Here is a 13,058-nt window from a genome sequence, read left to right as displayed (position 1 = left end):
CCATCTTATTCTAAATGTTCATATATTTAGCTAGTTATCTGGATATGATTTATTTTATTATGTTTTGTAACGCTTTATAGTGGTTTAGGCTAGCCTATATCACAAGCGAGGATATAAGCGAGAAATAGTGGTGGCTGGCAGTTCTGATGTTTTAAAAGTTGACCAATTTTTACCAAAACGGGGATAAATGTTCAGAGAGCTTCGTGTTGCAAAAACATTGCTATAGCCTAGCCAATAGACAGCATCAAAGGTGTCGGCTATTTGGATGTGATTATGGCACAGGCTGATTGTTTAGTTTATTAATATGAAGTGAATTACTAACTCCTGATGACTGGTAGGTGGCGTATGTAGCCACTCTACGGGCGTGCATCTTCTACATCACGCTCATCAGCATCCCTTCTATTTGATTGGCTGCTTACATTTTTATTTGCGGGCTGTCACCACTGTCTCACAACAGTGCCTTCGCTGTGATGGGAGGGAGCGGAGAATAGATGGGCGACTGCCTCGCTAGTTTATTCAAGGAGGAAGATAAAGGTATGAGAGGGGCAGGGCATGGAGAACAGAAGTAGGCTAAATTAAATACAAGTAAGGGATCTCTTGGTGATTCTTAGATCTAGGGCTGTTTATTGACGAGTGTGTATCATAACCAACTGACTGCAAGGGAAATCATTTACACGTTTTATTCATACTATCATTATAATGCGGAAGGCATGTCTTGTAAAGTGACATGTCACGACAGAGCGATAATATCAGCGTAGTCGGTCAATAGCGAAGTATTAAGTGATAGGCTTATACGGAACAAAATAAACAGAGGAGAAGGCGAACTATGAACCGAAGATGATTTCTGCTAAGAAAACTCCGGAAAAGAGTCGTTATCCTATTCACGATATGGTGTGGCACAACAAACATCGGATGCTGGAGAAAGCGCTATCCGCGAACGAGCAGGTGAGGAGTCTTCGGGCGACAAGTCCTCGTCTATCTGGTAAAAAAAAAAGCGTGGGCCGTGCCAATAACATTTGGATAGGTTTAGGTTAGGTGTACCATCTAGTGTGACCACAGTTCACCGAACCGTGAGCTCGTTGATTGAATTGAACGGTAGGAGGTGGTGAGGAAGTTACATATGTTTCAATAGGTGGCTACCTGCCATGACTTTACCTCGAGAAATTGCCATGAAATAGCGTAAACCTCGTTTGAAATGTGTTTCCAGCATTGTCGTTCAGTGGGAATCTGAAAATGTGTCGAGGCTTTGCTACAATTTCTTACGAGGTCATTGTATTTGGCGAGCACATCATGAACTTGCAACATTGTAACGTTTACTATTCTTGAAATCATCTCCTCTAGCCTACTCCAGGATTCCATTACTATTTCCTTGCTATTTGTTACATTTTTGCAAGCTGTGGCTGTGCGTGTGTAAAGCTGCTTGTAATACTGTTTCGTGTTGTGTCCAATACTGTATCTTCCCACCACCTAAATGAAGAGGAGGAAACCGTGGGAGACAATGCAGATAATGTGGGCGAATTGATGCACAATGATGGAAATAATACCAGCCTTGCCTTGGCTGTCAGAAGAGGATGTGTGGTTTTGCCATGTTTACTATTTCTATGATATCTCCATACCTACAGAATGAAATTGCATAGGCGCTCATGTATTCTTTCTGGGATGCACTGTCGGAACATTTCAGCCAGTCCCTCCATTTATTTGAACCCAGAAATATGTAGAACATGATGCATGCATGCAATGGAAATGGGTACTACAGGATGGACTGATGGACACAAGGCATGACAGACAGACATCTGAAAAAATACTATCTTAAATGAACGACCTCTGCAAGAATATGGGATACCTAGCACATTACATAAGAGGTTTCATGCAGTTTCCCAGCCACACAGACAATTCGGTGGGATGAATAAGACCATAACCTGCACACTATGCACAGATTTGAATTCAGATTTCTCACGAGGATCTGCATTATTTCCAGAGCCTTATTATTTCCAGCGTGACTAATCACATGCGTTTATAATACAAAGCCTATCATGCTAGGAATTGTATATTGACAAGACATGGTAAGCAATGGTGAGAGTGCAGGTTTTAAAGGACATTAGACTGAAATGCCAGTTCCCTGTTCTGCTGCCTATTATACACCAGGTTGATGTGCAGTACAGGCTTGGCTTCCCTACTGTAACACTGTCACATCAACATACGGTCTGGGGTTGTTTTTCCACTCTGAATGTGAGCCAAAGAAACTGTTTAATGGGGAATATTTGCATGCCCTTCATATGTCCGGTAACTGTGACCGACACCTTATTTACAAATATAAACATTGATCGGACGTTCGTAAGACTAGTTTACTCTCGCTCACGTCGCCGAACCCGACTCAAATGTCATGCACTCTCATATTTATGTGCAAATCCAAATGCAACTTTATTTGACAGTGCACACCGTTAAAAGGTAGGGTAAACACCCGGACCTAGCACCTCTTGGCTCGGATGCAATGCTATGCAGAGCACTGTGATGCTGGTGATGATTCAAGCCTGAGCCCCGTGGATTATGACTATATAAAGCACCCCCAGTTGATGTAATTTACAGGGTGCTGACAGATAAATCCTGGCCTCTCTTGGCAAAGCCTGCGGGCTTATTGAGGTGTGTTTATGGCTCCATCAGGGGAAGAGTTACACTGGCTGGCCAACTGTCTGTCTGGAACTCCCAGACTGACTGGCTGGCTGTATGGACGGTCAAGTGTGCACGCGTGGATTGGATATGGCCGACGGTGGTTGCATATGTGTCAAGGATCAATGGTATCGAAAGGAGTGCAGAACGCAAGAAGTGCACAGGGTGTAGGGAGCAAGTGCATGCAGGGTAAGCAATGCTTGCGCCTCTGTGAGGGAAGAACAGAGAAGTGCTGCACCAGGAGAGACAGAAAATGTTATTGGTATTGGGTATCAATGTAACGACCGCACAGTGAAAAGGGAAGCCGGGAAGGAGAAGAAGAAGCACTTAAGAGCAAAAGTAAAACATCTAAATTGAGCAGGGAGGAGAGTGAAGAGGGGGAGCTCAATTTGCAGCTTTCTTTAAGCAGTGTCATAAAACAAAGAGGGATTCTGTGAAGAGAGCTGACAACAAGGTAGAGACAAAGAGGGATAGCCAGAGGTTGTAAAGTAACATGAGGATGCAAGTGGGATAGTGAAGGGAGGGAGGAGGGAAAGGGAGGAAGGAATAACAGCACTGTGCAGCAACATATCACGATATCCTGATCCAACCACTAAAAATGCATCCCAGATATGATTGAAATGGAACACGGTCCTTTTCTAAAAATGACTTCCCCATCCTTCCTCCAAAGTGAGGCGAGGAGGGGACACCACCACCGCCAGCTCTCCCCCACCCCACCACCCCTCTCCCCTGCCCACTTTCCTCACTAATGTGTACGATGCTCACAGGCTCAGCTGGGCGATCATGTCAACTCAGCAGTCTTAAAATCTGATTATATCATACTGGGTGGAGACTGGCCTCATAAATTACATTGTCTTCCTTCCTCTTTTGTCTCTGCTATACCATCTGTCTATCCCTGCCTGTAATCTACAGTACATTTCCCTGACCCGGTATACTGACCATCCATCCTCCCCTCCGTCTGTTTCTCACTCACGCACCCATCGTATCTTAGTTTTCCCCTAGCTGTCCCCTCTTCTTACCTCTACAGATTAATGAAACTCTACACTAATTGCAGCAGTGCAGTGTCACTAGGGATAAGGATGTGATGGGAATAGATTTAGTTAAATTGTGGAAAGCTTTTAACCGAGAGAGAGGACAGAAACAGACAACAGTATTCCTTAAAGATTGAAAAGATGTCCCTGTTAATATTGTGTTGCGTTGTGTGCCTGAAATGGAAAAGAGGAAATGAATGATACTTCGAGGACCATATCTGATTTCATTACTGTCTGGCCTGCCACATAAATGGTTAGCAAACAATGTTGTAAGGTTCTGTATTTATTTTCTTAGTCAACCTTGTGTTCTGTTTCGTTGTGTTCTTGAACATAGCCCTGTTTCTGTGTGTTCTTGAACGTAGCCCTATCTTTCATTTTTGTTCATTGATTTCACCTGTTAGTTACTCTAGTTACTTGATGTTTGCTTAACCACGTCATCTTGTTGTCATTTGATTATGCAAATCCAGGGTATGTTCATCTTCTATTCCGTGCATGAGAACAAATGTGATGTTCCTACCTTAGAGATAATAGGTTCCTCCTCGCTTTGCATTGTGGAGGACTTTCCTCTATCCGCTGTTTCTCTATTCACAACTTCCTCCTCCCTTCACACAGAAATACCATCTGTTGTCTCCTATCGCGGAGCAAAGTAATGCATGTCATTACATTAGTCTTATGGTGGTCTGACAAGTGACAACAGTGGTTACGAGACACGTTGCCAATATAATGCGTCTTAAAAGTTTTAGTGATTTAACAGTGAAACGTGTAGCATAATGGTGGTTTGACATTGGTTTGAAACGCGAACACAAGTGTGAAAACATCAATTGACGGATTGTGAGGTTTAGTGGTGATTCAACACTAAAGGCTGTAGCCGACTGGTTTTCCATTGGTTTGAATATTATCCCAAGTATAAATGTCGAGGTGATCATTTCACCCCCATTCTTTAGTGTTGGAGTCTCTTCAGTCGGACATGTATCAGAGACAAGTGCTGTCTGAGGCACTGCACCGCACAAGTCACGTCTGTTCTCGAGGAGCAGGAGGGAGGAGGAGGGAGAGACACACATCTCTCCCCGCCCTGCCTGTGACAGGTTCACTGACCAAGGCAGAGTTATTTCACCCAGCTCCATCCTCCCTCAGTCCCTCTGCTGCTTTCATCTTGTCTCTGCCCAGCCATCCTTCTCGCTCAGACTCTCAGGCTCCAACTACTCACTCCTGCTCTGGCCTCTTTTTCTCTCTCTGGCCTGCATTTGGTGGTAGAGAGATGGTAATGATATTTAGTTATTTTGAGATATTTATAGGTCGATCACACACATGCATCTGATGGTGTGGTCTCATTTGTATATGCTCCACTTACACCATACACTCACATAGAGAATGACTACATAAAGATACATTATCCCAAGCGTGTGTATAACGTTTGGCTATAACTAGGCTATAACTCTCCTACGAATATTGAAAATGGATCAATCACAGTTGTACATGTTAACCCCCGAATTGAAAGAGGGTAACACTGAAAATAAGGGGGACAAGTTGACCCCCCCCCTCTCCCCTCCCAATGAGCACACATATGATTCTCATGCATGCATCCTCCACGCACCACAAACATATTTTGGTCTCCAAATGAAAGATTGATGTTGGTTTAAGTAGCTGCCAGAGAACATTAAGGCGAAGTACAGGAGTAGATAGTCCAGACAGAGATGTCTATCAATTATGCAGTTTCCACTGAGAGGGAGAGAGGGGAGGACCGAGGGATGGAAGGAAGGATGGCGTAGGAGAGGGAGAGAGGGGAGGACCAAGGGAGGGACGGAATGCAGGATGGAGAGGGGGGAGGACCAAGGGAGGGACGGAAGAATGAAGGATGGATGGAGCCAATGAGAAAGTGAGAGAGCAGGCACTACGAGGCAGTCAGTGGATAAAGAGGATGAGCAGAGAGAATGGGAAGACCCAGTATGACATAATATCCTTACTATAACTACCTGGGCCAGTTGATTCTGTAAGTGCCTCAGAGTAGGAGTGCTGATGTGGGATAAGGTCCCCCAGGTGTATTTCATAGTATTCATTATGATCTAAAAGGCTATAAACTGATCCTAAATCAGCACCCGTACTGAGACTTTAGCTAATGCCTGGCCTGTGGGTGTGTGGGTCTGTACGTGTTTGTGTGTTAGATAGTGGGGCTCTATTTGTGGGCTGTTTGTTGGTCAGAACCACATTGTTCACATGTGAATGAATAAGTGTGCCACTGTGTTTCAGGGTTAATGTGTGCACTAGTGTGAAGACGTGAGGATGAGGAGGTGTGGACCCTGAAGTGACATGTCTGTGTACCACAGCAGAAAAGTGTTACATTTGAGTGCATTGGTTTAGCGTGACAGTTCTATACCGTAACTGACCAATCATGTTATAAGAGTGTTATTGTCGAGTGGTTTCCTTTTCTAATATATATTTTTTAAATGTCAAATTTGACTGAACGGATAGAGAGAGAGGACTTGTGATTGTGTGTTTGTTTTCTGTGGGAAAGTGTCTGCTGTTATGTTTCTATTTGAGTGTCTCAATGGTGTAAAAATAACATCAGTCTGGGTCAATGTGGGGCCACTTGTCTTAAACAATAGGAGTTTCCTGAACACTCCCTCTCTATTCTCTCCCTTACTTACCACACCTCTCCGCCTCATAGTCAAGCCTTCGTAGAAGGCTCTTTGCTCTCCTACTTAATTAGCTTTATAGAACGGGTGGGTCTAATCCTGAATTCTGATTGGTTAAAACCACATTCCAGCCGGTGTCTATTCCACAAGTTACCACCGATTAATCTATGACGTTAAAATGCCTATTTACTCTGTTCCATCTGACTTCACAATCCACTGTCTCATCAGCCCAGCCAGGCAATTTATAAACTTGATCTTCACTATAAAAGCATCTAGACATTATCTCACATTTCTTTTAGAATAACATTTAGTTTTCAACAGCAGACATTTGTATAATCCTTGCTGTCTTTCTCAACGACATTTGCAACATTGTTTCAATATTCAAATTCGATCTCCTGCTGTCCCATAGTAATGAACGTGTCGGGAGTCATGACGAGACAGACAGGCAGCTTTTGTCAGCCAGTCGAAATCATGAATCAGCATAATTTCTATGAATGTACTGTATAGAAAACAGGTCAAACGAAACGAAGTGCAGCTAGTTTGCAGTCTTTCCAGCTTCAGTTTGAAGTGATAGTGCTAGCTGTGTTGTTGGCTAGCTACTCTGAACAACAGTGCCCTGACAAAAGAGCACATTTTCTATGCCAGGCGAAATCACACATCATTAACTCATTGTTATGGATGTTTCCAAATAAATGTCACTAGAAAACAGCTTAAACAAACGCAAATGCAGCTACTTTGCTGTTATTCTGTCTGCACTGTTTGACATGACAGTAAGTTAGCCGTAGTTGGTTAGCTAGCAAGCAAGAGATAAAAACGTTGCCAGCCAGTATGGCAATATAACATTTAGAATGAACGACTGGGTCGCGTCCATAGATATAGAACAAAAAGACTGAACGACTGGGTCGAGTCCATAGATATAGAACAAAAAGACTGAACGACTGGGTCGCGTCCATAGATCCAGAACAGAAAGACTGAACGACTGGGTCGCGTCCATAGATCCAGAACAGAAAGACTGAACGACTGGGTCGCGTCCATAGATCCAGAACAGAAAGACTGAACGACTGGGTCGCGTCCATAGATCCAGAACAGAAAGACTGAACGACTGGGTCGCGTCCATAGATCTAGAACAGAAAGACTGAACGACTGGGTCGCGTCTCTGGCAACTGAACCGATAGAACAAACGACCATCTGGCTTGGGTAGCAACCCTAGATTTGTGTGTGGACTATATCTTGTGGAAGGATGAAATAGTATGAATGAATTCATCAAAATAACGTTTTTAATGAAAATATATAAATCATTATTTGAATATGTTGGTAACCCGTTGTATAAAAGTGTTAATGCCCCCGAAGCTGGTGATAATGCCCTTGAACTTCATCTCAGGCCTAACACCTGTGCCAATATATCCTCCAAACACCAGCTTCTCGGGCATTATCACCTAAATATTGTAGCGAATGGTGACAGTGCAACTCACCTTGTGGCTTTTGAACCCGGGCCTCCCAGCCTGTAGGCAATCTTACTGGTCCAACACACTGGTCCAACACACTTGCAGAGGTTGTAACGAGCCTAGTTAGACAACAATCGTTACAATAGTCCCCCTCAAATAATCAGAATACTACCACCATTTCTTGCTGCTTTGCTCTTACTGTTTATGTACTTTTCACTGTTATCTGCCAGTGTCACTCCATCCTTCCTTCCTTCCTTCCATCCATCCATCCATCCATCCATCCATTCTCTCTCTCTCCCTCTCTCTCTCTTTTCTCAGTGTCATCCCCAGGGCCACTTGGAGGGCCCTACAAAGCTACTCTGACATCAATCACTCACTACCCATTATTCAGTACACACACAGCCTACGCTACCACCACTCTCTCTATTTCACAGAGCAGTTGCCGCCACTCAACCAGCCCTGTCTGCTCCAACGCATAGCACACCTTCCTCCTCCTTCTCCCTCTCTCCCACCTCTTCTTCTCATCCCTTCGTTGCTATAGCGATACACCTCTATTCCCTCCCTCTATTCCCTCCACACCTCACCCTTCACCTCCGACAGTGCCTGTGTGGATTCCTCCTTCTGTTTTTCTGCCGTTCCATTCCTCTTCTCTCTGCCCCCCCTTGGGATTAGGAGCCCCAGTTGTTGCTTGCGATCAAGCGGTGGCATCACTAACGCTAATGCTGGGCTTGCTAATTACAGAGCAGGGCGTGGCCCCCGGGAGGCCCCTGGAGAGAAATGGAGAGCAGCAGGGGAGATGAGGAGGCTCCACGTGGGAGGTGGGAGGCTGCTCCTGGTGAAAAACAACCCAGCAGCATCCCTCTGATGTACTGTACTACACACTCGACAATAACACACTGCAAAGTACACTCGACACACCAACACCAACCGTCAGGGCCGCACTGACCTGCACTGAGGCACACGTGAACCAAAACACAAGCCCTCACACAACACAACAGTGTATGTGTTTTGTGATTTTGAAACATTTCCAATGCAAATATGACTAGACGTAAAGCTCGGATGGAAGTGTACCATAAAGCAATTCCGCTTATTCCCTGTTACAACTGCTCCTCCCCTCACAACAGCACGCTTTATCCATCCATTTCCATGCACTATCATTTAATCTATACATTTTCCACATGTGCCAGTTACGCAGATTCTGATTCCTCATTGTCGCTCCTTGGTGGCATCCCAAATGGCACCCTATTCCCTTTTATAGTACACTGCTTTGACCAGGGCCACCACAGAGCTCTGGTCAAAAGTAGACCACAATCAAAGGAATAATGTGCCATTTGGGACAGAGGACGACTGGGGCTACATCAGCCTCCCTCATTAGGATGCCAGCATGTGGTTGGTTTATTCTTGACCTTGGATCCTGCCAGGAGCTCAAATGAACTTTTTTTAATCACAGGCCAGAGATCAGATTTATAGACATAGAGACTTGCTTATTTAGACCAACTAGACTGCAGAGCAGAGAGACCACATCAAACACACTGCAGTAGGCTACTAGACTATGATAGCTACTGTATCAAAACTGAGGCAGGAAGAGACCGAGAGAGAGATCAACTGTAGAGAATGACAGAGACGTTACATCGAGACACTTGTAGTGTAACTCGCTATATAAAGCCGACCCATCTTAGAACACTGGCGTGCCCGTCATGTGAGGATGTGATAGCTCAATTATCACCTGTCTCTTCTCCTTCCATCACTCTCTCCTCCACACCTCCTCCACCCTCTCTCTCTATATTTTTATCTCTCTCTTTTTGCCAGATGAGCACCATGCCATACAATGAACCCACTTCTCTCCTCCCCCTCAGGTGGATGTGGAGACCCTGGACCCCCGGGGTCGGACCCCCCTCCACCTGGCTGTCACTCTGGGTCACCTGGACTGTGCCCGCCTGCTCCTCCAACATGGTGCTAACGTCAGCAAGGAGAACCGCAACGGATGGACGGGTGAGACAGAGAGGGGTAGGAGTAGTAGTACTGATAGTAATAGTGATAGTAGTAATAGTGGTAGTAGTAATATACGTAGTAGTATTATTAGCAGTAGTAGTAGTACTGATAGTAATAGTGGTAGTAGTAGTAGGAGTAGTACGGATAGTGGTAGTAATAATAGAAGTATTAGTATTAGTAGTAGTAGCAGTAGGAGTAGTACTAATAGTTGTAGTAGTAATATAAGTATTAGTAGTAGTAGCAGTAGGAGTAGTAGTACTGATAGTAATAGTAGTAGTAGTAGCAGTAGTAGTACTGATAGTAATGGTGGTAGTAGTAATAGAAGTAGTAGTATTAGTAGTAGTAGCAGTAGGAGTAGTACTAGTAGTACTGATAGTAATAGTGGTAGTAGTAATATAAGTAGTAGGAGTAGTACTAGTAGTACTGATAGTAATAGTGGTAGTAGTAATAGAAGTATTAGTAGTAGTAGCAGTAGGAGTAGTAGTACTGATAGTAATAGTGGTAGTAGGAATATAAGTAGTAGTATTAGTAGTAGTAGCAGTAGTACTGATAGTAATGGTATTAGTAGTAGTAGTAGCAGTAGGAGTAGTAGTAGTAGTAGGAGTAGTAGTACTGATAGTAATAGTGGTAGTAGGAATATAAGTAGTAGTATTAGTAGTAGTAGCAGTAGTACTGATAGTAATGGTATTAGTAGTAGTAGTAGCAGTAGGAGTAGTACTAGTAGTATTGATAGTAATAATGGTAGTAATAATACAAGTATTCGTAGCAGTAGGAGTAGTACTAGTAGTACTGATAGTAATGGTGGTAGTAGTAATAGAAGTATTAGTATTAGTAGTAGGAGTAGTAGTACTGATAGTAATAGTGGTAGTAGTAATAGAAGTATTAGTATTAGTAGTAGGAGTAGTAGTACTGATAGTAATAGAAGTAGTAGTATTAGTAGTAGTAGCAGTAGGATTAGTACTAGTAGTACTGATAGTAATAGTGGTAGTAGTAATAGAAGTATTAGTAGTAGTAGTAGTAGCAGTAGGACTAGTAGTACTGATAGTAATAGTGGTAGTAGTAATAGAAGTAGTAGTAGTACTGATAGTAATAGTGGTAGTAGTAATAGAAGTAGTAGTATTAGTACTGATAGTAATAGTGGTAGTAGTAATAGAAGTAGTAGTAGTAGCAGTAGTAGTAGTACTGATAGTAATAGTGGTAGTAGTATTAGTAGTAGTAGCAGTAGTAGTAGTACTGATAGTAATAGTGGTAGTAGTAATAGAAGTAGTAGTAGTAGTAGTACTGATAGTAATAGTGGTAGTAGTAATAGAAGTAGTGGTAGTAGTAGTAGTAGTAGTAGTAGCAGTAGGAGTAGTAGTACTTATAGTAATAGTGGTAGTAGTAATAGAAGTAGCAGCAGTAGGAGTAGTAGTAGTACTATTAGTAGCAGTAGGAGTAGTAGTACTGACAGTAATAGGGTAGTAGGAGTAGTACTAGTATCAGTAGAAAACTTTATCATCCCTCAAGTGGAAATATTTTTGGGGGGCAGAATCATCAATAGAACACAACAGGCATGTATATGTTACTGGGAAAGCATATGTAGATACATTGGCTAGGAGGAGTCTAATAGTGACTCACCTTTAAAGGTTGGAAGGATATACTGTATAGAATCTATATATAAATAGATTGAGGGGTTGGATTCTACGAATAGGAACCATTTGTTTGTGGATTGATGGTGAGCCAAATGGCCATTGTGGATAGATCTAATCAAGTAATTAGACACACTTGCTTTTAAATGCACTTATTGATAATTTAAAATGAAAATGAAATTGATTTGGTAGGTTAGTCAGAGTTTCCTCAGAGAGTTGGTTAAGTCAGTTTCCTTAGAGTGTTGATTGTGGACTGAGCACTGGGAAGGGACCTGTATAGTGTATTTTTTAACATTTTATTTAAGTCCGTTAAGAACATTCTTATTTACAATGACGGCCTACCCCGGCCAAACCCAGACAACACTGGGCCAATTGTGCGCCGCCCTATAGGACTCCCAATCACGGCCGGGTGTGATGCAGACTGGATTCAAACCAGGGACTGCAGTAACGAAGCAGTGGCCTCTTGCACTGAGAAGCAGTACCTTCAACCACTGCGCCACTCGGGAGCCCCAAAAACGTTGCTATGCTGTATAACACAGCGTAGCATAGTTCAGAGCAGCACAGCACAGCACAGCACAGTACAGCATACACTCACTAGACAGTTTATTAGGTACACCCATCTAGTAACTGGTCTGTGACAGCCTGAATTCTTCAGGGCATGGAAACGTTGCTCAATTGGTATCAAGGGTATCAAACATTCCTCACACCATTATACCACTGCCACCAGCCTGTACCGTTTACACCAGGCAGGATGGGGCCATGGACTCATGCTGCCAACGCCAAAACCTGACTGCTCTCAGCATGACGCAACAGGAACTGGGATTCGTCGGACCAGGCAATGTTTTTCCACTCCTCAATTGTCCAGTGTTGGTGATGGGGGTGCCCACTGGAGCCGCTTCTTCTTCGTTTTTAGCTAATAGGAGGGGAACCTGGTGTAGTCGTCTCCTGCAATAGGCCGTCCGTGACGAGGACCGACGAGTTGTGCATTCTGAGATGCCGTTCTGCACACCACTGTTGTACTGCGCCGTTATTTGCCTTTCTGGCCTGCCTGTTAGCTTGCACCATTCTTTCCATTCTCCTTCGACCTCTCGTCAACAAGCTGTTTTCGCCCACGGGACTGCCGCTGACGGGATGTTTTTTGTTTGTGGTACCACTCTTGATAAACCCAAGACACTGTCGTGCGTGAAAAGCCCAAGAGGCCGGCCGTTTCTGAGATGCTGGAACCGGCGCCCCTGCCACCGACAGGTCTACAACGCTCAAAGTTGCGTAGCTAACTAGCCCATTCTAATGTTCAATTGAACAGTAACTGAATGCCTGTCTGCCTGCTTTATATAGCAAGCCACGGCCACGTGACCACTGTCTGTTGTTGCGAACCATTTTTTGTGAACGCTGTGGTGTACGTAATAAATTGGCCTCTGAGTGTGTGTCTATATGTGAGGTGAAGATTGCCTTTCTCTCTCCCATAGTGCTCCAGGAAGCAGTCAGCACACGAGACCCAGAGCTGGTGCGCCTAGTTCTGCATTACCGTGACTACCAGCGGAACACTAAGAGACTGGCGGGAATCCCTGTCCTCCTGGAGAGACTGCACCAGGTGAGAGGCGCTGACACCGAACACAAGTACAGAGCACAACAGCAACTACCGACATGTAGGAAACACTTGTA

At 43.9% G+C, this 13,058-nt stretch overlaps 1 protein-coding gene across 1 annotated transcript in view; it reads left to right on the top strand.

Annotated features, from left to right (window-relative positions):
* Positions 1 to 403: 403 nt before the first annotated feature.
* LOC112265173 (ankyrin repeat domain-containing protein 13B) overlaps positions 404 to 13,058 on the top strand; it is a 36,322-nt gene continuing 23,667 nt past the window's right edge. The window contains exons 1-3 of the mRNA XM_024442258.2: positions 404 to 945; positions 9,633 to 9,768; positions 12,863 to 12,987. Of these exons, the coding sequence (XP_024298026.2) occupies positions 838 to 945; positions 9,633 to 9,768; positions 12,863 to 12,987 (369 nt within the window). The 5' untranslated portion in view covers positions 404 to 837. The remainder of the gene's footprint in view (positions 946 to 9,632; positions 9,769 to 12,862; positions 12,988 to 13,058) is intronic.

Source organism: Oncorhynchus tshawytscha, linkage group LG13 (assembly GCF_018296145.1).
Source record: "Oncorhynchus tshawytscha isolate Ot180627B linkage group LG13, Otsh_v2.0, whole genome shotgun sequence".
Taxonomy (NCBI): Eukaryota; Metazoa; Chordata; class Actinopteri; order Salmoniformes; family Salmonidae; genus Oncorhynchus; species Oncorhynchus tshawytscha.
The sequence above is the reverse complement of the archived record's forward strand: the minus strand, read 5'-3'. Positions and strand labels throughout refer to the sequence as shown.